This window comes from Rhododendron vialii, chromosome 13a, assembly GCF_030253575.1.
Source record: "Rhododendron vialii isolate Sample 1 chromosome 13a, ASM3025357v1".
NCBI lineage: Eukaryota > Viridiplantae > Streptophyta > Magnoliopsida > Ericales > Ericaceae > Rhododendron > Rhododendron vialii.
The window spans coordinates 2230728-2253746 of record NC_080569.1 but is presented as its reverse complement, the minus strand read 5'-3'; the positions used below and the strand labels follow the sequence as shown (position 1 = coordinate 2253746).

At 37.1% G+C, this 23019-nt stretch overlaps 2 protein-coding genes and 1 pseudogene across 2 annotated transcripts; all 3 read right to left on the bottom strand.

Annotated features, from left to right (window-relative positions):
* Positions 1 to 36: 36 nt before the first annotated feature.
* On the bottom strand, positions 37 to 6734 carry LOC131313167 (auxin-binding protein T85-like; annotated as a pseudogene).
* A 5701-nt stretch (positions 6735 to 12435) lies between these two features.
* On the bottom strand, positions 12436 to 16243 carry LOC131313594 (auxin-binding protein T92-like). The gene is made up of 5 exons (XM_058341978.1): positions 15983 to 16243; positions 15184 to 15290; positions 14588 to 14791; positions 13383 to 13450; positions 12436 to 12935 (listed from the first exon to the last, which is right to left on the bottom strand). Exons 1-5 carry the CDS (start codon positions 16068 to 16070, stop codon positions 12830 to 12832), a joined length of 573 nt encoding a protein of 190 aa, XP_058197961.1. The 5' UTR covers positions 16071 to 16243; the 3' UTR covers positions 12436 to 12829.
* Positions 16244 to 18697: 2454 nt separating this feature from the next.
* On the bottom strand, positions 18698 to 23012 carry LOC131313595 (auxin-binding protein T85-like). Its single transcript, XM_058341979.1, has 5 exons — positions 22827 to 23012; positions 21782 to 21888; positions 20827 to 21030; positions 19732 to 19799; positions 18698 to 18976 (listed from the first exon to the last, which is right to left on the bottom strand). The coding sequence occupies exons 1-5, from the start codon at positions 22909 to 22911 to the stop codon at positions 18871 to 18873; spliced, it is 570 nt and encodes a 189-aa protein (XP_058197962.1). The 5' UTR covers positions 22912 to 23012; the 3' UTR covers positions 18698 to 18870.
* Between the last annotated feature and the right edge of the window lie 7 nt (positions 23013 to 23019).

The window sequence follows — 23019 nt, the reverse complement described above, 5'->3', positions numbered from 1 at the left end:
CAGTTATGGCAGCCCTGTTTAGAAAACTACCCAGGAATGCTCCTTCAGCCCTGCCTTGGCTTGGCCACTCAATCTTTCCAGCCTCAGCTCATGCGCATTTATTCAAATAGCCTCAGCTCGTGCACGTTTGCCAAATTTGTTCAATGTCGGCATTGTGCAATAGCCTCCCCTTATCTTCCTCCATCCCACACGGAAGTAACCATGTGTGTTTATGGGCGAAAAAGTATAGACCAAATACCGACTAAAGCTACCAGAAAAGTTGAGAAGAAAACAAAACCATTCAAAACCGTATAGCAAGACAAAGACATTCAAAACCGTATCCCAGATCAGTATACCATCAAGGAAGCAAGATTGTGACTTGAATTCTAGAACATATGGCAGGACAAAACAAAACAAAACAAAACCCCATTCTAAAACCGTTTCCCAGGTCAATATATCATCAAGGAAGCAAGGTTGGGACTTGAATTCTAAAGCTCATCTTTCGCTGGTGTTTGAAAACATTGTTCATCCCAATAGATGGGAAACTTCAAATTGGCAGCAATATGAGGCATGAACCAGTCGTCGTATATGAATCTGAAAAGCAAAAATCAGCAGTGATTACTTGTGCGAAACACGATACATCAGAAAGTTCCAGTAATAGATTGTCACAGACATTATAAGATATTGTTCTAACAAGTTCTTCATGCAGAAAGAGTCCTTCAATGATCGATTGTCCTCATCAGTAGACTCATTGACTACCATTGTCATTTTCCTTTGGACCAACATCAGATGATTGAAGGATTGTAACTTTGGTCTTTCTTTCCTTTTTTTTGATCGGCAAAGAAAAAAAGCTACAATTGTGATGGATGTGGAGATATCATAGCATAACAAAGCCACCCTAGGCTTCATTGGATATGAACGTACAGTGAGCGAGCAGTAATGTTGGAGATGATCCCCTCCACCACAAGTTGAAGTTTTCAAGAGAACCACCTTATGGCGGCATCTAAGAAGATTGCATGAGAAGCATAATTAGAGAATGTAGTTCTTCGCAGCTGGACAGTTTATCTTGTGGCGAAGTTAAGCTCTGTGATTGAAGTGAGTAACATAACATGTAAAAAAGTTCATTTCTTTTCACCCTTGACCCTCTAGTTTGTCAATGGTTAATTATTCTAATGACTTGATCTCCTGGCCGTTTTACCAGCATCTTAGTACACCGCCTTGTGATTAACAAATAAGAAAAATATAAACGGAGGATACTGTATGCAACCATGACAATGAAATGTGGTAAATCTGAAACATGCAAAATGATGCAAGAAGAGTATATCTTACACTTTCATTGGAGGACGTGATATAATGACTAGAAATTGCAAGTCCTCATCTTCATTTGTATTCCAGACCTGGTGGAAATAGTAGTTGCAAACGCTTAACAAGTACCAGATGTAATTAGCAAATCCTTGGAGAAACACTTTCCATATGCAAAGACTGGTATTAGGCAACTAGTAGATTCCCTACTGCTGCAACAAAGCATCTTTTGTTGTTTTATCTTTTCTCCTTCATACATCCACGCTTTTTTCTTTTCAATTTCATTCCATGGATTGAGGCCCATTGTTAGTCTCCTGAAATTCCGTGCAAAACTTCTTCTCCTTAGTTTTTCTGCTGTTGCTCTTTTTCACAAGAACATGAGTAAGAGCAGCAGCTTTTGTAAATAATGCTTAAAGTTAGGCATGTCTCTAATATTAGCCCTCAGAGCAGTTAGCTAGGTGTATTCAGCCACTGGCTGCCTCAGTTTTATTCCACACAAGCCTTCTTGGGATATAATTCAGATTTGATTCTTCCCCATCTAACCGTCCTCTAGTCCTGTGAAACTGAAAATGGCTACCCGTTTCTGGTTTCTGAAAGTATTTGGTAAATGTAAATAGATAGCTTGAGTATCTGTCTGAAATTTGCTCAACTACCCTGGTTAATGAACAGTTACTTTTCAGCTCCACTAAGGTCTAAAAGTGCAAGATAAGACGATGTTACTTCGATGAGGAATTAGAAGAACCTCCACAAAAGGACACCACTCCTTTAAACATTGTGGCTAACTATGCATATTTGTAAATCCATTTAAGTACAGATGGAGACCCCATTTGGAATAGTGTTGTAGAGAGCTGCATTTTTTGTACCAAGGACATGATTTAACAACACTAAAAGTTGTTCTGTCATGGGAACAACAAACCCTTACATTATTTAGCACAAAGACTAAGAACAAATAATCATACAAACCATGCCGAATTGCTACAAACTTCTGGAGAATTGAAAAAGCACATAGTTCTGAAGGGAAGAGAGATCTACTTGGTGAGCATCATTAACAGGGATATGAAATGTGCTATTCGCGAAGATACTGAATTCTTGTGGTTGTCCAGGGTATTTTATATGTGAATTCGAGGCGAGATAGAGAGTACCACTCCCCTTTAAGACAACAAAAACTTCTTCACAAGAGTGCCTATGGATAGGCGTGTGTGATCCTCGAGCAAATGTTTCGACCATACCTCAACCTGCCAAGTACCTAACTCTTAATGGTAGTTATATCTTAAAAACTACAGGTATTAGCAAGCACTCATTTCATAGAACATCCTTTATACACTATTTGAAGGTGTTAGCGGCATGTGGCTTTTTCAGAATGTTATGAACGGATAGAGAAAAAGGGAATGGTCTTGCACAATGAAGCAGTCATTACAAGAATACACAGCTCAAGTTCTTGTATTGAATTTCTCCGTACGGCGAATAGAATGTCGAACATATGTAACAAGTGCGCTTGAGAGAGTGCTTTCCATACCTCCTTCATGCCATGCAAGAGGGAACCAACAATAGTAATGTGAGACAAACCAGGCCTTCCATAGTTATCTGGCGGAAGCTCGGCAATGTTCCTCACCAAAGGTACTCCTGCATAGAAAAGAAAATTCACTCCCTTTACCTTGAAGGAGTTGAAAGTAATTAGATAGTAAGGGGGTGTTTGGATGGCCCCTTTTCTCATTTTTCACTTCTCATTTTTAAGTTTTAGCTGTTTGGCTGAAAGTGGGAAAATGGGTTTTCGGAAAAATGGGTTTTCCATTTTGAGGTTTCTGGGACAAAAGGCAGAAAGTGCTAAGAGGAGCTTTTCACATTTTCATTTTCTCATTTTGTTCTCTAGCCATGACAAAAAAACATCCCTATCCTCTCATTTTTGGGATAATTCCACAAAGCCCTTCACATTACCAGGAGAATACGAGAAGAACAGGAATCCTCTGACCTTTGTTTTCTGGGTTGTGTTCAGTAGTTTCACCTGGGTTGGCTTCTGATCTTTCCAGTGGTGGTAGTTAGAATCTGGTTGAACGTGAGATTAATAGGAATCCTCTGATTGATTGGGCTTTTTTAGTGGTTTAGCATATAGGGGCTTTTGATTTTGCAAGTGGTATAACACTTAGATTCTGCTTGATTAAGTGTTTAACAAGGATGCCTTGAGAAGGGCCTTTAGTAGTTTGAACTGTATCGGTCCTCAATTTTTCAAAGTGGCAATTGTTAAGAATCTGCTTGAATAGGGGTGCAATATACTCCCTCCGTTTCATATTGAGAGTTCACTATGAAAAGTCGTGTCATTTTTCAAATCAAAAAATCAACTACTTCCGTGTATAATTTTTTGAATTTTTTCACACCAAATTAAAGTACTAATCGAGATTTTTAATACGGTGCGAAAAAATTTGAAAAATTATGCAAGGAAGTAGTTAATTTTTTGATTTGAAAAGAGGCAAGAGAGAGAAAGTGGGACTGTCATTGTGGAACGGAGGGAGTATATAGTAAGAGCAAAGAATAATTGAAACAATAAAAATATAATTAAAAAATAGTGTGACACTTTCAGTAAATAAAGAATAAACAATTTCAAAAGAATTTTTTTTAAAAATTGATTATACACCATTATTAATAACCAGGGGCAATATAGTAAAAAATCAACTCATAATTCATTTTCATTCCATATCTTCCAAACACTACTCATGCTTCAAAATGACACTCTATAAAAATCAAAATACATTCTGACCACAATCCAAAAAGCCAAAAAGCCAAAAAGTTAAAAATAAAAAGCCAAAAAGTAGCCTCTCAAACACCCCCTAAGTAATCCAAGCATGCTGCCAAACCATCTAGTAGTGGTCTTGGCTTGGACTTGGGATTTGATCCATCCTAAAGTCTCAAGTTCGATTTTCCTTCTTAGTAACTCTTGGGGCTACTCACCTTCACGTGTAAGCATATGAAACGGGTGCGGGAGGGGCTGTAGGGATTAGTCGATGTGTCATGTGCACAAGTTGACCTGGAACACTCTGCATTACGAAAAAAGGAAACTACAAGCCAAGAAATGCACGGAATTGGGACAGAAATAGTACCCGAAAAATTACTCTACATCTACAAATTACAAAACACAAGAACTACAGGAAAAGAAGCCCAAAATTCAGATACCAAGAATTTTAGGAATCTCCCATCGATGGCTTTAAATCCTACGTGGCATAGAAATGATAACTTTTGGCATGACCCAACCTTGATATCAAATAGAGTGTCAAATTCAACATGAATTTGGCTCCGCACCATTTGCTTCAAATTTGACTCCTCCTGAAAAGTCTTTTTTTGGCATTTTGGAATTCAAAGATGAACTCACCGTGAGTTGAACAGTGTGAAGCTTCGGCGGCCTTCAGACAGAACAGAAGCGTTAGTGCCAAGAAGATCACCGTTTCTCTTCCTCTCTCTCTCTCTCTCTCTCTCTACATACATGTCAACCCGTTCTAGAACAATTCGGTGGTTGCTTTTGTGCAAGTGGAAGTTGGAGTATTCACTTGGGGACGAGTTACTAATTTTTTAAGGGTCGTTATTACTACAGTTGGCCGAATTTTAGACTTCTTGTTTTTCTAACCCTGAAATAAGATGATTTGACAGATCACTAGAAAATACGTGGCAAGTGAAAATGTCGGATATTGTTCCTTTGTTTTGGATGTTATCTATGAATCCAGAGAGACGACATATGGAGCAACTATGTCTGAAACCATTCGATGCACGTAGATTAATATGCATCAAACGGTTTCGGACACAATTATGTCCGAAGTAATGTATTAAAGGTTGGTTTGTTTTTTAAGAATGAAGTTTTTCCCTCTTTTGGTTAACAAGAAAGTCTAGCCCCACCCCCACCCCCAAAAAAAGAAAAGAAAAGGAAAAACTTCATTCTTAAAAAACAAACCAAAACAGGGGAAAACTACATGAGAGAGAGAGAGAGAGAGAGAGAGAGAGAGAGAGAGAGAGAGATTATCACCAGCAAATTTGATTACATACTCTCTTTATCTTTATCTTTTTTCATTACATCCTCATTATATTATATGTACAGAGCCTCAGCTCATGCACGATCCTTATATTCAGGAATAGCGCATGATAGAAGGAGAAGAAGTCAAGACCGTATCCCAGATCAGTATATGATCGAGGAAGCAAGGTTGTAACTTGAATGCTAAAGCTCATCTTTCGCCGGTGGTTGAAAACAGTGTTTATCCCAAAAGATGGGAAACATCAAATTGGCAGCAATGTGTGGTGTGAACCAGTCTGTCGTATAAGAATCTGAAAAGTAAAAAATCAGCAGTGAAATTATTTGAGCGAAACATATAATGACTAACAAGTAAGAAAAATATAAAAGGAGGATACCGTATACAACCATAACAATGAAATGGTAAATCTAAAACATGCAAAATGATGAGAGAAGAGTATATCTTACACGTTCATTGGACGACGTGATCGATATAATGACTAGAAATTGCAAGTCCCGTGTCAAAAAAAAAAAGAAATTGCAAGTCCTCATCTTCATTTGTAGTATTCCAGACCTGTTGGGTAATAGAAGTTGCGAATGCCAGATGTTAAATTAGCAAATCAAATGGAGAATTCCACATGTAAAGATCGGTATAAGGCAACTAGTAGATGCCCAACTGCTGCAACAAACCATCTTTTGTAATTCAATTTCATCACATGGATTGAGGCCCATTGTTTGTCTCCTGAAATTCTGTACAAAACTTATTTTCCATAGTTTTTCTGCTATTGCTCTTTTTTCACGAAAACATGGGTACGAGCAGCAGCTTTTGTAAATAACGCATCAAGTCAGGCATGATCATGTCTCTTATCGTAGCCCTCATAGCAGTTAGCACCCTTTATTAACACGAACTACAACTAGGTGAAAATTCAGCCACCGGCTGCCTTAGTTTCATTCCACACGGGCCTTTCTTGGGATATCATTCAGATTCAATTCTTCGCCGTCAAAACCACTCTATAGTCCTGTGAAACTAAAATGGCTACCCATTTCTGGAAGTATCTGGTAAATGTAAATGGATAGCTCGATCGAGTATCCCTCTGAAATTTGCTTAACTACCCTGTCTACTGAACAGTCCATTTTCAAATCCACTAAGACCTAAAAGTGCAAGATAATACAATGTACCTTTGATAAGGAATTAGAAGAACCTCCACAAAACCAAACCAATAAGGGATTAATAAGGATAAGATAGTTACCCTTTAAATATCATGGCTATTCGTACATACTGATAAATCCATTTAAGTACAGATTGAGACCCCATTTGGAATAGAGTTGTACGTAGTGAATGGAGAGCTGCATTTTTGGTACCACGGACACGATTAACATCACTAAAAGTTGTTTTGTCATAGGAATGGCAAACCTTTACATCATTTAGCACAAAGACTAAAGAACAGATAATCATACCTACCATGTCGAATTTGCTATAGACTCCTCGAGAATTTGAATAAAAGCACATAATTCTGAAGGGAAGAGAGATCTACCTGGTGAGCATCATTAAAATGTGCTATTCCTGAAGATACGAAATTCTTGTGGCTGTACAGGGTATTTTAGATGTGAATTCGAGGCAACATAGAGAGTACAGCTCCCCTTTAAGACAACAAAAACTTCTTCACAAGAGTGCCTGTGGATAGGCGTGCGTGATCCTGGAACCATACCTCAACCTGCCAAGAAAAATCGCACTCTGCAGTCCTATCAAATTTTACCCTAATTTTATGTCATTTCGCACATCCTCTTGTACCTGAGCTCTTGATGGTAGGTATATCTTAAAAATTACAGCAGTAAGCAAGCACTCATTTCTTGGAACATCCTTTATACCCTATTGGAAGTAGTTAGCTGCCGCTGGCTTTATCTGAATGTGTATACAGATAAATTCAAATTCATCATTTTAGTACCACAGTAGCTCAAGAAGTAGATAATTTCTAACAAAACATGAGGACACTTGGAAGTTGGAATGTAAACCACCACCATTCAATCTATCTCAGCATGGAAAATTTGAAATCGCATATGTCAAAATCAAGAATAATATATGTCAATATAAAGATTCGAATCTTCCGCATGCTAAATTATCCCAAGGGAACAAATCTAAGAGCATCAACAATGGGTTTAATAACTAGTGAGTGATAATTAATCGAATGAATGAGCAGTAGTGTATATTGTGTGTATTAAGACTTAGAAAAAAAAAAAAAAAAAGAAGAAGAAATTTTTTGTGCCACAATGCTTGCATTAGTTTGTGTGCTAGAGTGTGATAATTAATCGAATGAATGAGCAGTAGTGGTTTCACATTTCTTGGCTTTCTAAGTGTGAAGGCTTATGAGACAGTAGACTCATTTGTTCTCTCTCAATTGGGAAACTTTTTTCCCATCCATCCATCGTAGGAAATCACTATTTCTTCTCCTATTACAAATGCAGATCTGAACCTCAGAAATGAATGAGAGAGAAGTCCATGTTTGCGGCAAAAAAATGTTTCCAAAAAATAAACGAAACTACTTGGCAAACTAGCATTCCACAAAACTCCATGTTTGATGTTCTCAGAAGAATCAAATTCCTTTCATCGGCTGCTTCAAATAGGCTACCTCATCAAATTCCTTTCATCGGCTCCTTTTCTACTGCATTAATTTAATGTGAAAATAGAACTCAACTACAGTTAGATATAAAACTTAAATTAGTTGTGCTTGAACCAGACTCAAAATGATTGACATGCCTGCAGTTTACAGTGCATGCAGCCTGCAAATGGTGGAATTAATCATTGGTCTCAATTAACTCAGTTACTATTCAAACAGAAATACAAGGCTATAATCCATTGTGTTGAATTCGTGCTTGAAATTTCAAGTTGGAAGCACAATATTTTTTTTTAGATTGCGGTTGTTGCTCCTGATCGATCAAATGAGAATTCTTGTGTTTGGTTCAAATGGATTAGAACGACCCTAGCTACCGTTGGTGATTTTTCTGAATAGTTTGTCTTTAAGTTTAATTTAATGAAATTGTCTGACTTTGTAATTTGGTTTTTGTCATGGGCTATGGTTTTTGTATCATCACTTAAACATAGCCAAACTATTAGATCTATGATGGAAGATATACGATGTCTATTGGCTTGACCGTTGTAGATGCAAGTATGCAACCTTTTCTCTGTCTTCCATCTTTATGTCCAAAAGTAGACGTGACAAATGGGCGGGTCAGAGCGGGTTGAAATGGATTACGGGTCAAATATGGGCGGGTCAAATAGTAAATGGGTTGAAACGGGTCGGGTCAAATATGGGTCAATCCAAACTCACCCGACCCGACCCATTTTACTTTTCCCTTCTTTTTTTTTTTTTTTCCTTCCATCCCCGACACGGTTCCTTATCTGTGATATCTTTTTTTACTTCTTTTGTTTTTTAAAAAAAATTATGAGTTTCGATAAAAAAAAAATTACTTTTCTGATTCCTCTCGACGAGACGAATCAATAAGTTACAAAAATTTGAAGCAAAGATTGTCGGAAGGAACTGGAGGAGTGAATTGCAATGGGAAATTGGGAACAATATTTCACACGTTTATATAATTCTTCTTTGGAATTGGTTTGTATATAGAATGTAAAAGCTTCAGGCTGTGATCTCCTTGAACAGGAAAACTTGCAATACCTGTAATATCAATAAGTTAGTTCGACGAATTGTTACGAAAAGTTAAGAATGTTTTTTTTTTTTTTTTTTGATTTCAGGTTGTATCTAGTGTTTTTTGTTTTCGTAATTTCAAGTCGTATCTTGTGAAATAAGTCATTTTTTCCCGCTGATTTTGTCTTTCCTAAACATCTTTTCATAACTGTTTTATTGTTTGACTTTTCTGATTTTTCTCATTATCGAGAAAATTTGAAAAAAAAATGATATTGGCACTCCAAAAATTGATGCTGGCACTCCAAAATTAGTGTAACTCCAAAGCCATTTTCCTTTATTTTTTGGAGTACCTGCATCAATTTTTGGAGTGCCAATATCATTTTCCAAAATGAATTGACAAAAACATTAGTAACCCGACTAGAGATAATTAAAGGAAGCCAATTTTGGAAAAGATTGTAAGGATATCTTAGAGGCCGGTCGGGCTTATCGCAACAATTGATTCCTCATTTAACTCCTACGCACACGAATCACATACCTTGCGAAAAAAAGAAAACATTTTTTTTTGTCTTCATTTAAAATTTTTTCGTATTTGTTAGTTTTGCGTCAAACTTTGTGACTTATTGATTCGTTTTGATCAGATAAACTGAAAAAGTAAAACAAAAAATTAATCAAAACTCTTTTCTTTTCTTTTTTGCAAAAGACAAAAAAAAAAAAAGAGAGTCAAAAGACAGCTTTTTGAATTATTTTTTTTTCTTTTTCAAAAAATTTATGAAGGACAAACGAGATACAGTGATTGCAAACATTTTACTCCAAGTCAATTTGGATACCATTGATATAAAAATGAAAGAAGAACAGCGAGAAAGAAGACAGCGAGACACGGTGGCAGAAGAAAACAAGTGAATTTGAGTCTTTTAAGTCTAACCTCTATTGAACCCATTTTTAACTCATTTAAATTCATATAAATATGAGTTTATCAACCCATTATCTAATATGGGTGGATTGGATTGAATTATAAGTGGACGGATTTGGACGGGTTACAAAATATGGAATGAAATTGTCACCTCTATTCAAAGACTTGTTTTTTTTTTTTTCTTTTCCATCTCTCTCTCCCCCAAATACTACTACATCGGAACAAAATCCCTCATCTCCACCGTGCCATGGCAACCGTCCGCCAAAATGGATCGGACTGTCCGTCCATTGAACGAGCCACCTCACTCTCAACGAGTCTTTCACCGAGATCCTTTTCTCTTACTCCACGGGATCAGAGGCACAAAGCCAACGAAGATGAGGCGGCGAAACAACTGAGAAGGCAACTCTTTGGTTGTGTTTGTTTCTGATCTCTGATCCTTTTTTTGTGTGTGTGTTGATCTCTGCTCAATATATATACGTTTCCACATATCTATGTGCGCATGTGACGAGAGTGACAGAATGGGGTTTGAGTAGAATCATATTAGGTGCAAAGCAACGGACTATTATTTTTTTTATATCTTTTAATACATATTCATATATTCACTATTATCAGCTCATTAGGTTGATTTTAAAATTTTTTTATTAAAAAAATCAAACTACTTTACTATTAATAGCTTCGAAGTTTCTAACTTTTAATACCCGTAAGCTTATAGCTTCTTCTTTCCTTTTAACGATCAGCTCTAAGCTCGTATGTATACCTACTTTAATCTACGGGTGGCAAATGAGCGCGGATTTGGGCCAAATTAAATAAGCTATAAGTGGGTTGGATTTTTAATGAGTCATTGACCTATTTAGACCTATTAACTATGAATCTAATTACCCATACCCATACCCAATCCGATCTATTTATTTAAAAGTAAACCCGACCCAAACATTAGTCCAATTACATATATACTAAAATTTAAAATGACTAAAATACCGATGTATACTAAAATGACCATATTACCCCTATAAATTTAAATGACTAAAATATCAATATACACTAAAATTACCCTGTACACTTATTGAACAACAAAAACTGTTCTCTTCCATTTAGAGCCTCTCTCTGTTAAAGAACCACGGTTTTTCTCCTTAAACATGAAAGGGAGAATGCTACTGTTTGAAAAGTAACACGGTAAGACAGGAGGAGTTCCCAATGAGACCCAGCAATTGCACGATAGACCCAAACAAGCAAAATGATCTCTTTCAATGCACACCAATTGCATCAAGACAATGAGTTAAACTACATTCGATTTTTGATATAAAAATGGACACATGACGTACGGGTTTCACATTAGCATGCCATCACAAAAACAAGCCAAAATGGTGAATTTCCCTATCACTTTAATATCACAAAATAGCTAGTAAATAAATTCTGTTACAATTCCATTCCTGAGAAAAGATAATGCACAATCTTCCTCATCTTTCACTTGTTTTGTACATGTTCGGAGCTTTGACTTCTTGTAAAACTGCTAGATGCTCTGCAACTGCGACAATGAAATCGGGATCTTATGCGAGTATACTCAAGAACAGAGGAACAAGAAAAGAGGCTTGGGCTTGTTTTTGGATCTCGTCGGACGGCTGCTGAGACGGCGGCCGCCAATGTCACAGGAAGAAGATGCATGTTCAACAAAGGATTCAACACAAGGCTGAAATCACTAATCAAGTGCAAATTGGTAAACTGTAGAGTTACATATTAAGCCCAATTCTCAACCAGACCATAAATCTTGCAGAATCGGATACTAGAACATTCAACCATCAATGCAGAAAAAGAGACAAGGCCCAGGAATGCTCTTCCACATTACATATAAAAAAACATATTCAAGTTTGCTAAAACCAAGCTTAAATAGTAACTTAAAGTGTCCCTCCCCAATCAGCTCCTCTTTACTCATCATCCATGTGTGCATTCAATTGAGAAATGCATAAGCTCTCAAGATCCTCCACCAAGCGTTCATCTTCATCATGTGCATCTAGCAGGGAAGCAACAAACAAGAATAGAGTGCAACAATCGGGCAAAATATTTGTATTCGGTAGAGCCTAACCATTTTTGTCTCTGGGTGTCTATCTTTTTGCCTGCATGCCAAGTGTTTGATAAAATGCCAAGTGTTTGATAAAATGCCCAACTGAGATCGTGGTGGTGGCAATCCATTAGAAATCTGCTTAACATGAATGGTTGCGCCCTTATATTTATGAGAGTGTGGGAGAAGGAAATTGAATAAGAGAAGAAATCATGTCAAAAATGGCTAGAACCTATCTTTATTTATACTATTTCATAGAAGGCTCTAGTATAAAAATATTTTCATACAAGATAAATTTTGAGATAATTCTAGAATTACACATGTGACTAATTCTCACAAAAAACTCTAGATATTTCAACGGTTTCAGACACAATCACACAACTATGTCTTGTGTTTGGAGTTATATTTTAAAGGTGTGCGCGTAGACTTTCTGTTAACCAAAAGAGGGGAAAAAAACAAACCAAAACGGGGGAAAACTACATACACACATGAGAGAGAGAGAGAGAGAGAGAGAGAGAGAGAGAGAGAGAGAGAGAGAGAGAGAGAGAGAGAGAGAGAGTATCACCAACAAATTACTCATTTTTATTTTGTTGTTGATTACATCCTCTTTATATACGTATTTTATATATATAAGCAGAGCCTCAGCTCATGCACGTTTACTAAATTTGTCCAATGCCAGCATTAATGCAATAGCATCACTTTATCGTCCTACATCCCGCATGGAAGTAACTTGGTTCGTTACTTATAACAACATAGACCAAATACCAACTAAAGCTACCAGAAAAAGACTGTTACACTTGATACTTTTAACAAGAAGAAGACCGAGGCCTCGACGGAGATGATGGACGGGAACTCCACGATCCTTATTTAGGAATAGCCCATGATAGAAGAAGAAGTCAAGACCATATCCCAGATCAGTATATGATCGAGGAAGCAACGTTGTGACTTGAATCCTAAAGCTCATCTTTCGCCGGTGCTTGAAAACAGTGTATATCCCAAAAGATGGGAAACATCAAATTGGCAGCAATGTGTGGCGTGGACCAGTCTTCGTATATGAATCTGAAAAGTAAAAATCAGCAGTGAAATTATTTAAGCGAAACGTGATGCATCACAAAGTTCCAGTAATAGATTATCACGGACAATATAAGATTCTGTGCAATAAGTTCTTCATGCAGAAAGGGTCCTTCAATTATTGATAATTGTCATCACCAGTATATTCATTGCACCATAATTGCCTACCATTGTCAACGGTTAAGCTCTGTGATTCAAGTGAGTGACGTATTATGCAAAAGAAAAAAAAGTAGCTTTTTTTCCTTTCTTGACCTTCTAGTTTATCAATGGTTAATAAGAAAGAGACTTGATCTCCTGGCCATTTTTCAAGCATCTTAGTACTGTCTTGTGATTAACAAATAAGAAACGGATAAGAGGAGGATAACGTACACAACCATAGCAAATGAAATGGTAAATCTGTAACGTGCAATAAGTTGAAACAAGATTATATCTTACACTTTGAATGGAGGACGTGATATCATGACTAGAAGTTGCAAGTCCTCATCTTCATTTGTATTCCAGACCTGTTGGGAAATAGAAGTTGCGACCGCTTAACAAGTGCCAGATGTAATTAGTAAATCCATGGAAAAACACTTTCCGCATGTAAAGATCAAGTATTAGACAACTAGTAGAATCCCTACTGCTGCAACAAAGCATCTTTTGTGGTTTTATCTTTTCTCCTAAATACATGCAGAATTTTTTCTTTTCCATTTCATTCCATGGTTTGAGGCCCATTGTTCGTCTCCTGAAATTCTGTACAGAACTTATTTTCCTTAGTTTTTCTGCTACTGCTCTTTTTCACGAGAACATGGGTACAAGCGGCAGCTTTTGTAAATAATGCTTAAAGTCAGGCATGTCTCTAGTCTTGCCCCTCAGAGCAGTAAGCACACTTCATTAACAGGAACTAAAACTAGGTGTGTTCAGCCACCAGCTGCCTCAGTTTCATTCCACACAACCTTCCATCAAACTGCCCTCTAGTCCTGTGAAACAGAAAATGGCTACCAGCCCGTTTCTGGAAGTATTCGGTAAATGTAAATAGATAGCTTGAGTATCCCTCAGAAATTTGCTTAACTACCCTGTCTAATGAACAGTTCCGTTTTGGAAGTATTCGGTAATGTAAATAGATAGATAGATAAGACAATCCATGTACTTCAACAAGCAATTAGAATAACTTCTACAAAAGCACACCCGAGGAACATCCCTACAGCCGAGCCACAATTGGACCCGACTGCACAACCCAAATTTCGGTAGAACTAGCGTACCCACACCAATCACAGCCCCTCACTTACCATTAGGGTACTCACTCGGTAGGGAATCGAACCCCTGACCAAGGGGAGTACTCCCAAAGTCAATCATTCGCCCTTAGAAGGATAACATTCAACTTATCATTTAAACTTCATGGCTAACTATACATGCTGATAACTCCATTAATTAAGTACAGATGGAGATCTGCATTTGGAATAGTGTTGTGGAGAGCTGCATTTTTTGTACCGAGGACATGATTAACGTCCTAAAAGTTGTTTTGTAAATGGAACATAAATCCTTTACATCATTTAGCACACAGAGTAAGAACAATTAATCATACCAACCATGCCGAATTGCTATAGCCTCCTTGAGAAATGAAACAAAAGCGCATATTTCGGAAGGGAAGAGAGATCTACCTGGTGAGCCTCATCAACAGGGGCATGAAATGTGCTATTAGGGAAGATAGGGAATTCTAGTGGCTGTCCAGGGTATTCCAGATGTGAATTCGGGGCGAGATAGAGAGTACCGCTTCCCTTTAAGACAACAAAAACTTCTTCACAAGAGTGCCTGTTGATAGGCGTGCGCCATCCTGGAGCAAGTGTTTGAAGCCATACCTCAACCTGTCAAGAAAAATTGCACCATGCAGTCCAATAAAAAAGTTCCCTAACTTCCTGTCATTTCTCACATCCTCTTGTACCTAACTCCTAAAGGTAGGTAGATCTGAAAAATTACAGATAATGAGATTGCACAATTAAACAGTCGTTACAAGACTACACAACTTAAGTGTCTTATTAATTCTGTTCGCAAGGCGAATAGAACTCGATCTTGTGGGTAAAACAATTCATAAGATAAGAGAAAAATCCTTCAACGGGATAAGAAACATGAATCCGAGCGACTGTTTACCAAAAACATAGGTCTCCGCAAAAGCTGTAAGACCATGTATGGGGGATGATGCATGCTTGCGCAGGTCAAACATAAATAACCACTGCGCTTGAGAGAGTGCTTTTCATACCTCCGTCATGCCATGCAAGAATGCACCAGCAATAGTAATGTGAGACAAACCAGGGCTTCCATAGTCACCTTGTGGAAGCTCGCCAATATCCTTCACCAAAGGTAGTCCTGCATTAAAAAAAGGAAATTCACTCACTTTACCATAAAGCAGTTGAAAGTAGTGATCAGATGGAGTACTCCAAGCATTGCTGCCAAACCATCTAAATTCCAATTCGTCCTTCGTCATATATTGTTCTCTTCGTGGGAGAAAAAAATCAAACGTAGTGCTGCTTCGGTGGGATTTCGATCATTGTATTCTAAGATAAGAGATGCACAAAAGTTGGGACGAATATGTCTTAAGGACGTAGTGTCAACGGACTCAACGCTAGCCTTGATCATTGTTTATACAGTTTTTCAGGTTCTGTCCATTTATGACTTCATCTTCTTAGTATCAGAGTAACACAAAAAGCACACATATTTTCTAACAAAACAAGAGCACACTAGGAAGTTGGGACATAAACCACCCCGACCCATTCTATCCATGGAACAATTGGAAATTCGAAATCGCACATGTCAAAATTAAGAACATACAAGTGGAGTATCACCGGATACATATGATATCAAAAATTCCATCGAATCGGAACCGTTCGATTGATGCAATATCAAACGGTTCCGAACATAGTTGCGTTTTAAAGTTGTGTTGGTAGACCTTTTGTTAACGAATTTGTTGTTTCCCAAAAAAATCAAAGGTGATCACACGCACAAGGAAACTAATATATCATGCAAACAATAGAGAATGAAAGCAGATAGTGAGAACTCACCGTGAGTTGAACAGTGTGAAGCTTCGGCGGCCTTCAGACAGAACAGAAGCGTTAGTGCCAAGAAGATGACCGTTTCTCTCCCTCCCATTCTCTCTCTCTCTCTCTCTCTCTCTCTCTCTCTCTCTCTCTCTCTCTCTCAATATTACTACTACAATTTATCAATCATTGGCTTAGCGTTTGTCATTGAAATTTACTCCTATTATACAGTAAATTTTTATAATAATTAACTTGTAGCAACTATTTATAATAGAATATTATTTTAACAAAGAGAAATTCAACTTGATAAAGATAGAGATAGAGGGAAAAAATTAATAAATATTACAGAAAAAAAAGATAGAGATTTTAGGAAGGAAAGCAATAATTAGGTTTTTTCTTTTTGTTCATTTTCTAATCACATGGCTCTTTGTACAGAGAGAGGAAGAAAATGTTACAAAAAAAAAAAAGGAGAGAGAGATTTGATGAGAAAAGCAATAATTAGGTTGTCTTTTTTTTTAGAGATAAAAGAGAAAAGTTAATAAAGGAGTATTACGAAAAAAGGGACATATACTTGGTAAGGAAAGCAATAATTAGATTTTCCCTTTTTGTTCATTTTCTAATCACATAGCTACTATTTTAATTAATAGTAATCCGATAGATATAAATGTTGCTCTCATTTATATGTCTAGACATTTTCAAAAAAAAATTGCTCTATTTTATTATTATAGAATATCTAAGTAAATTATTTTAATAATCCTACTTTTAATTAATAGCTGTGTTAAATTCGAGAAATCAAAAGAAATATCTTGAAAACCAACCTTTTAACGGGCTGGTCTAGTAGTTAAGAATGCAGACTTACGATGGGCCTGCAAGCCAGTGTATACTGAGATTTGTACCACTTTTAATGGACAAAGTTGAACCGGTTCTCCTGAAATTAGTCAATGTGCAAATAAAGTGGTCTGAACTTAATATAAAAAGAGATTTTGAAAATCACGTCACATGTCCGATTGAACGAGTCAAATAGATTAATCGAGAGAATGCCGTATTAATGAACTTTTAAGTTTTTAATTAACACTTAAAAAAAAAATTTGGGTATCTAGATGGTTTGTTGCTTTCAATAATTCCGTCAGTTGATCCTATCTTTTGTCAATTTTTCCTGTCAAAAAATTAGCAAAGACTCGTTTTCAAAGTCCCTGTGTAACCTACTCCCACCCCCAGTTTAGTAAAGCAAATCTGTGAAAATGGTACAAGTTATTCATCGACCCAATCAGCCTAGTATACGTGTTGTTTGTTTGCAGCTGATTAATTAAAGGGAAAATGACGGCTAATGACGTATTTTGATAATTAATATCTACCAAAAAACATTTTTCAATATTAGCAAAGGTTCTTAGTTTGTTCTAGGCGGGTATTATTATCAAAACACTGTCATTTTTCCTTAATTAAAAGAAGGATACTTAGATAATGACTGGGTTTTCTTGTATGGGTTGACAATTGTTTTCGCTTTCTTCTGTTATTTAGCCAACCAATACGTAAACAATTAGAATCGGATAGGATGGGCCTGAGCCAGGGGTGTAAACGAGCCCAGTCGAACCGAGCTTCGGCGAGTTCGAGCTAGGCTCGTTTACTAAACGAGCTAACAACTCAAGCTCGAGCCTTAACAAGCCGAGCGCTTAATGAGCGGAGCTTAGTCATTTATTAAACGAGCCTCTTTAATCGAGTCGAGCCTCCTTTAACGAGCTGAGCTTTTGTCGAACGAGCTTAGCCCCACTCGGCTCGTTTAGTAAACGAGCTGAAAACTAGAGCTCGATCTCGGCTTGTTTACTAAACAAGCCGAGCCTTAACGAGCCAAACCGAACCGAGCTCGTGATCTGCTCGGTTCGTTTACGGCCATAGCCTGAGCCAGTGGGGCAATTCAGGAACCGTGGGGACCAATAAATGAATACCTTATTTTCCCAAAACTACTTATAAATTGATATATTTTTTTTAAGTTACTGTAGAAAATAAAATTGTAATTAAGACAAAGTTTTGTTATAAATTTTTAGTTTTCATATAATTGTTCTAATAATCTTTCACTCACTGGTTAAGATTTTAAAACTAGATTTTTAATTTCACCCTCTTTTTTTTTTTTTCCCACTACACAATGGCTTAACAAAAAGACAAAAGTAGAGTGGATATGGCTTAAAGTGGTATGAGTTTATAAATTCTCAAAATCTTAAATACTAGTAATAAAAAATAATAAAAAAGGTGATAACCTACTATCTAGCTATCGGGTGGTCCACTTTCTCAAAAAAGAAACTTTTAGAAAAAGAAGGTAATTTCAAGCTTAAATATAATGAAAATAGAAAATAACTTTTTAATGTTTTTTGTACCATTTAAAATATCTCAATGAGATCTATAAAACAAGATCCATATTGATAGAAAGATTATTTGCGTAAACACATGATTTTTGAGCTTGAAATTACCTTCATTTTTTAAAAGTTACTTTTTTTAGAAAGTGGAACACCCTTTAGTAGGTTTAAACAGTAAGTGTGATCATAGCAAATGGTTGATAAAATCAATTTGTGTAGTAAGTAAACTACGATTTTTGGCAAGAAAATCATAAAACCATATCAGTTTTAGTAAATCTACCTTCTTTTTTTTGGGTAGTTTTGATCTAACGGTTATGATACTTGCCTATTTTTCAATCTAAGGGTCCAAATTTAATGGGGCAGCCATACCCAAAACCACAATGAGGCATGGTAGCAAGAAAAATCTCATCCTCATTACATTACATACACGGGCTCAGCTCATCCACGTTTACCAATTGGTTCAATGTCAGCATTATGCAATAGCATCGCCGCAAAACATCAAATGCCGATCACCTTTTGCGGGTGTTTGAAACCATTGTTCTAAGCAAGGTTGTGACTTGAATGCTAAAGCTCATATTTTGTGGGTGTTTGAAAACATTGTTCATCCCAATAGTAGGGAAACTTCAAATTGGCAGCAACGTGAGGCACGAACCAGTCGTCGTATATGAATCTGAAAAGCAAAATTCAGCAGGGAGATCATTTGAGCGAAACATGACGCACCACAAAGTTCCAGTAATAGATTGTCACAGACGATATAGACTTTGCTCAATAAAGTATTCATGCAGAAGAAATCCTTCAAAGATCAATTGCTATCATAAGTAGACTCGTTGCACCATAACTGCCAGCCATTATCATCGTCCTTTTTGACCAAAATCGAATGATGGATGCATTTTAACTTGGGTATTCCGGATACAAAAAGAAAAATTCCAACAGCTGTGATGGTTGTTGAGAAATTATAGCCCAAGAGAGCCTCCCTGGGTTTTCATTGGATACAAAAGTACGGCGTTCAAACATTATCGTTGGAGATGATCCTCTCCACGACAAATTCAAGTTTTCAAGAGAACCTCCTTACGGTGGCATCAGGTATGTAAGAAGATTGCATGAGAAGCATAATTAGAGAATGTACTTAATCGCAGCTGGACAGTTGATCTTTCAGAAAAGTAAAGCACTGTGATTCAAGTAAGTAACGTAACATGCAAAAAAGGTTCCCTTTTTTTCCTCGACCATTTCGTTTATCATGCAAATTTATGACTACCTCCCCCGGCAATACAGGCCCTGGTCATTCTATAAGCATCTTGGCCACTGTCTGGTGATTAACAAACAAGACAAAAAGGAGAGGAGGGTACTTTAAACAAATGGTAAGTCTGAAACAAAAAAAAAGGTCTTCTGAAACATCCAACATGATGAAAGAAGAGTATATCTTACACTTTGACTGGAGGACGCGATATGATGACTAGAACCTGCAAGTCCTCGCCTTGATTTGTATTCCATACCTGTGGGAAAATAGTAGTTGCAAACGTTTAACAAGTACCAGATGTAATCAGCAAACCTTTGGAGAAGCAATATCCACATAAAAAGATACTGGTGTTAGTCAACTAGTAGATTTCCCATGTTCAAAAAAGCCTGCATCTAAAAAAAAAAGTAGATTACCCTAGTGTTGCAACAATGCCAATAAAGCATCTTTTATGATTTTATCTTTTCTTAGATGCAGGCTTTTGGTTTCCATTTTATTCCACGGATTGAGGCCCATTGTTTGTCTCCTGATATCCTGTAAAAAACCTATTTCCTTATGTCTCCGATCTTAACCGTCGGAGCAGTGAGCACCCTTGATTAACAACTAACAAGAACTAAAATTAGGTGTATTCTGCCACCGTCTACCTCAACTTCATACTAACAACTACCAAGAACTAAAATTAGGTGTATTCTGCCACCGTCTACCTCAATTTCCTACGACACATGCTTTTCTTGGAGTCTCATTCAGTCTCAGTTCTTCCCCATCCAACAACCCTCTAGTCCAGTATAACTGAAAATGGCTACCGGTTTCTGGAAATATTAGGTAAATGTACTTAGATAGCTTTAGTTTCCTCAGAAGTTTGCTTAATTTCTCTGTCTAATGAACAGCTCCTTTTCAACTCCACTGAGCCCTAAAAGTGCAAGATAAGGCAAATCAATGTACTTCAATAAGAAATAGAAAAACCTCCAAATGGATTTTTAAAGACAACATTGAACTTTTTGGTTAAAATCACGCCGAATGATAGATACTGATAACTCCAACTAAGTGCAGATGGAGACCTGCATTTAAAATAGCATCGTGGAGAGCTGCAATTTTTTTGGTACAAAGGACATGATTAAGTTTGCTAAAAGTTTCTCTCTCTCTCTCTCTCTGAGGAACAACAAACCTATTTTACATCATTCAGCACAAAGAATTAAAACAAATAATCACATCAACCATGCTGAATAGCTATAGACTCCTTGATAAATGAATCAAAGCACCTATTTCTGAAGGGAATAGAGATCTACCTGGTGAGCATCGTTAACAGGGATCTGAAATGTACTATTGGTGAAAATAGGGAATTCTTGTGGCTGTCCAGGGTATTTTAGATGTGAATTCGAGGCGAGATAGAGAGTACCGCTTCCCTTTAAGACAACAAAAACTTCTTCACAAGAGTGCCTGTGGATAGGTGTGCGGGATCCTGGAGCAAACGTTTGGAGCCATACCTCAACCTGCCAAGAAAAATTCCATTCTGCAGTCCTATTAAAAAGTACCCTAAGTTTATGTCATTTCTCACATACTCTGGTATCTAACTCTTAATGGACAGTATATCTCAAAACTTACAGAAATATAAACAGGCTCTCATTTCTTAGAACATCTTTCACACTCTATTTGACGGTGTTAGCAGGATGTGGCTGTATAGGACTATATGGAGGGACAAAGGAAAAGGTAACTGTGTTGGACAAGTCAAACAATTACCATAAGACTACACAGCTTAAGTTTGTGTATTAACTCTGTCTGCATCAGGGCCAGCCCTGACATTTTTGGGGCCCAAGGCAAAAATACGAAAATGGGCCCTTTATGCATTTTACGAGCAAAATGATTACGTAAGAGATAAGGCAATTCCAAAAAGAAAAACTATTAATATTCAATAATATGAAATTTTAAAATTATGCATATTATTAATAAGCACTTCAAGGTCACTCTTTTTGCATTTTTAGAGGCAAAAGTAGTAATTATGCTCGTTATACTCAATTTTTGACATGCATAGTTTGAATGAATATAATACTATAGACCTGAATATAATTCTATAGACCTATATTTAGTGAATACTGCAATTTTTTGGGGGCCTCATTGCAATAAAACTTTGGAGGCTCAAAGCAAATGCATTGCTTGCCTTTGCTCAGGGCTGGTACTGGTTCACACTCTGAATGGAACGTCGAATATGAATAACCACTATGCTTGAGAGAGTGCTTTTCGTACCTCCTTCATGCCATGCAAGAGTGAACCAGCAATAGTAATGTGAGACAAACCAGGCCTCCCATAGTTATCCTGTGGAAGCTCTGCAATGTTCCTCACCAAAGGTACTCCTGCATAGAAAAGAAAATTCACTCCCTTTAGCATAAACTAGTTGAAAGTAATGAGATTGGGTGATCCAAACCAACTAAACTCAATGCATCCCTCGTCATATTTTGTTCTCTTGACAAAAAAAATGGAACAATTTTTTAAGAATACAAGAACTAAAACGCACCGAAAATAGGACGCAACAGTGCTCAAAAAAATTACACTTAGCAATTAAAACAGATGAACTACAGAGGCGCCCAAAATTCAAAAACCAGAACTTAGCACTGTAAACTTGAACATGTGCACGCTTGGAAGTTGGAACAGAAACCACCCCCGATCCAATATATGGAAATTATGAAATCACGTGTAGGGCTGATAATTGAACCACGCTACTCGAGTTTGAACTCGTGTTCATTCGTCAAAAGCTCGTTCAAGCCCGGTTGTTTCATACACAAACCAAACTTGAACATCTTTTTGAAGCTTGTTAGCTTTCAAATAAAACTTGAACAAGCTGCTACTCAACTCGTTCAACTTATGAATTATGATGTATAAAAAATTCAAGCTTGAGCATCGGCTCATGTCCGGCACGATTCACACTCGTTTGAGATTGGCTCATCTCATAAAGAAGCTAAACTTGAACATGTTTTGAAGCTCGTTGAGTTTTCCATTCAAGTTTGAACAACCTAAGTGCTCGATTCGTTCAGCTTGTTTATCACCCCTAATTATTCACATGTGTCAAAATTAAGCATATTCTAGTGGAGTATCGCCGGATATATATCATCATATAGAAAATTCCATCGAAGGGGCCTGTTGTGATCTCTTTGTTAGTTCAGGCCACATACTAGGATTAACCAATATGGTATTTCCATGAAGTTCGTGATATCCAAGAAAATGAAAGAACAGACGTACCAGAAAACGACTAAATCAATCAGCAGAGAATGAGAAAGAAAATGCGCGAACTCACCGTGAGTTGAACAGTGTGAAGCTTCGGCCTTCAGACGAAACAGAAGCATTAGTGCCAAGAGGATGACCGATTGTACTACTCCCATCCTCTCTCTCTCTCTCTCTCTCTCTCTCTGTGGGAGGGAATCGAGTGTCAGAGCATTCTAGACCAATTTGGTGGTTGGTTGCGTTGAGTTTGTGCAAGTGGAAGTTGA

Bases quoted from the DNA above. Each gene is read 5' to 3' on its own strand.
- LOC131313594 (XM_058341978.1), bottom strand. From the start codon at position 16,070: ATGGGAGGGAGAGAAACGGTCATCTTCTTGGCACTAACGCTTCTGTTC. The intron at 13,451-14,587 runs GTAGATCTCTCT...ATTTCCCAACAG, and splicing joins CTGTTGATGAGGCTCACCAG to GTCTGGAATACAAATGAAGA. The intron at 12,936-13,382 runs GTAAGATATAAT...TTTACTTTTCAG, and splicing joins TCACGTCCTCCATTCAAAGT to ATTCATATACGAAGACTGGT.
- LOC131313595 (XM_058341979.1), bottom strand. From the start codon at position 22,911: ATGGGAGTAGTACAATCGGTCATCCTCTTGGCACTAATGCTTCTGTTT. The intron at 21,031-21,781 runs GTACGAAAAGCA...TTTTCTTGGCAG, and splicing joins TCTTGCATGGCATGAAGGAG to GTTGAGGTATGGCTCCAAAC. The intron at 18,977-19,731 runs GTAAGATATACT...TTTGCTTTTCAG, and splicing joins TCGCGTCCTCCAGTCAAAGT to ATTCATATACGACGACTGGT.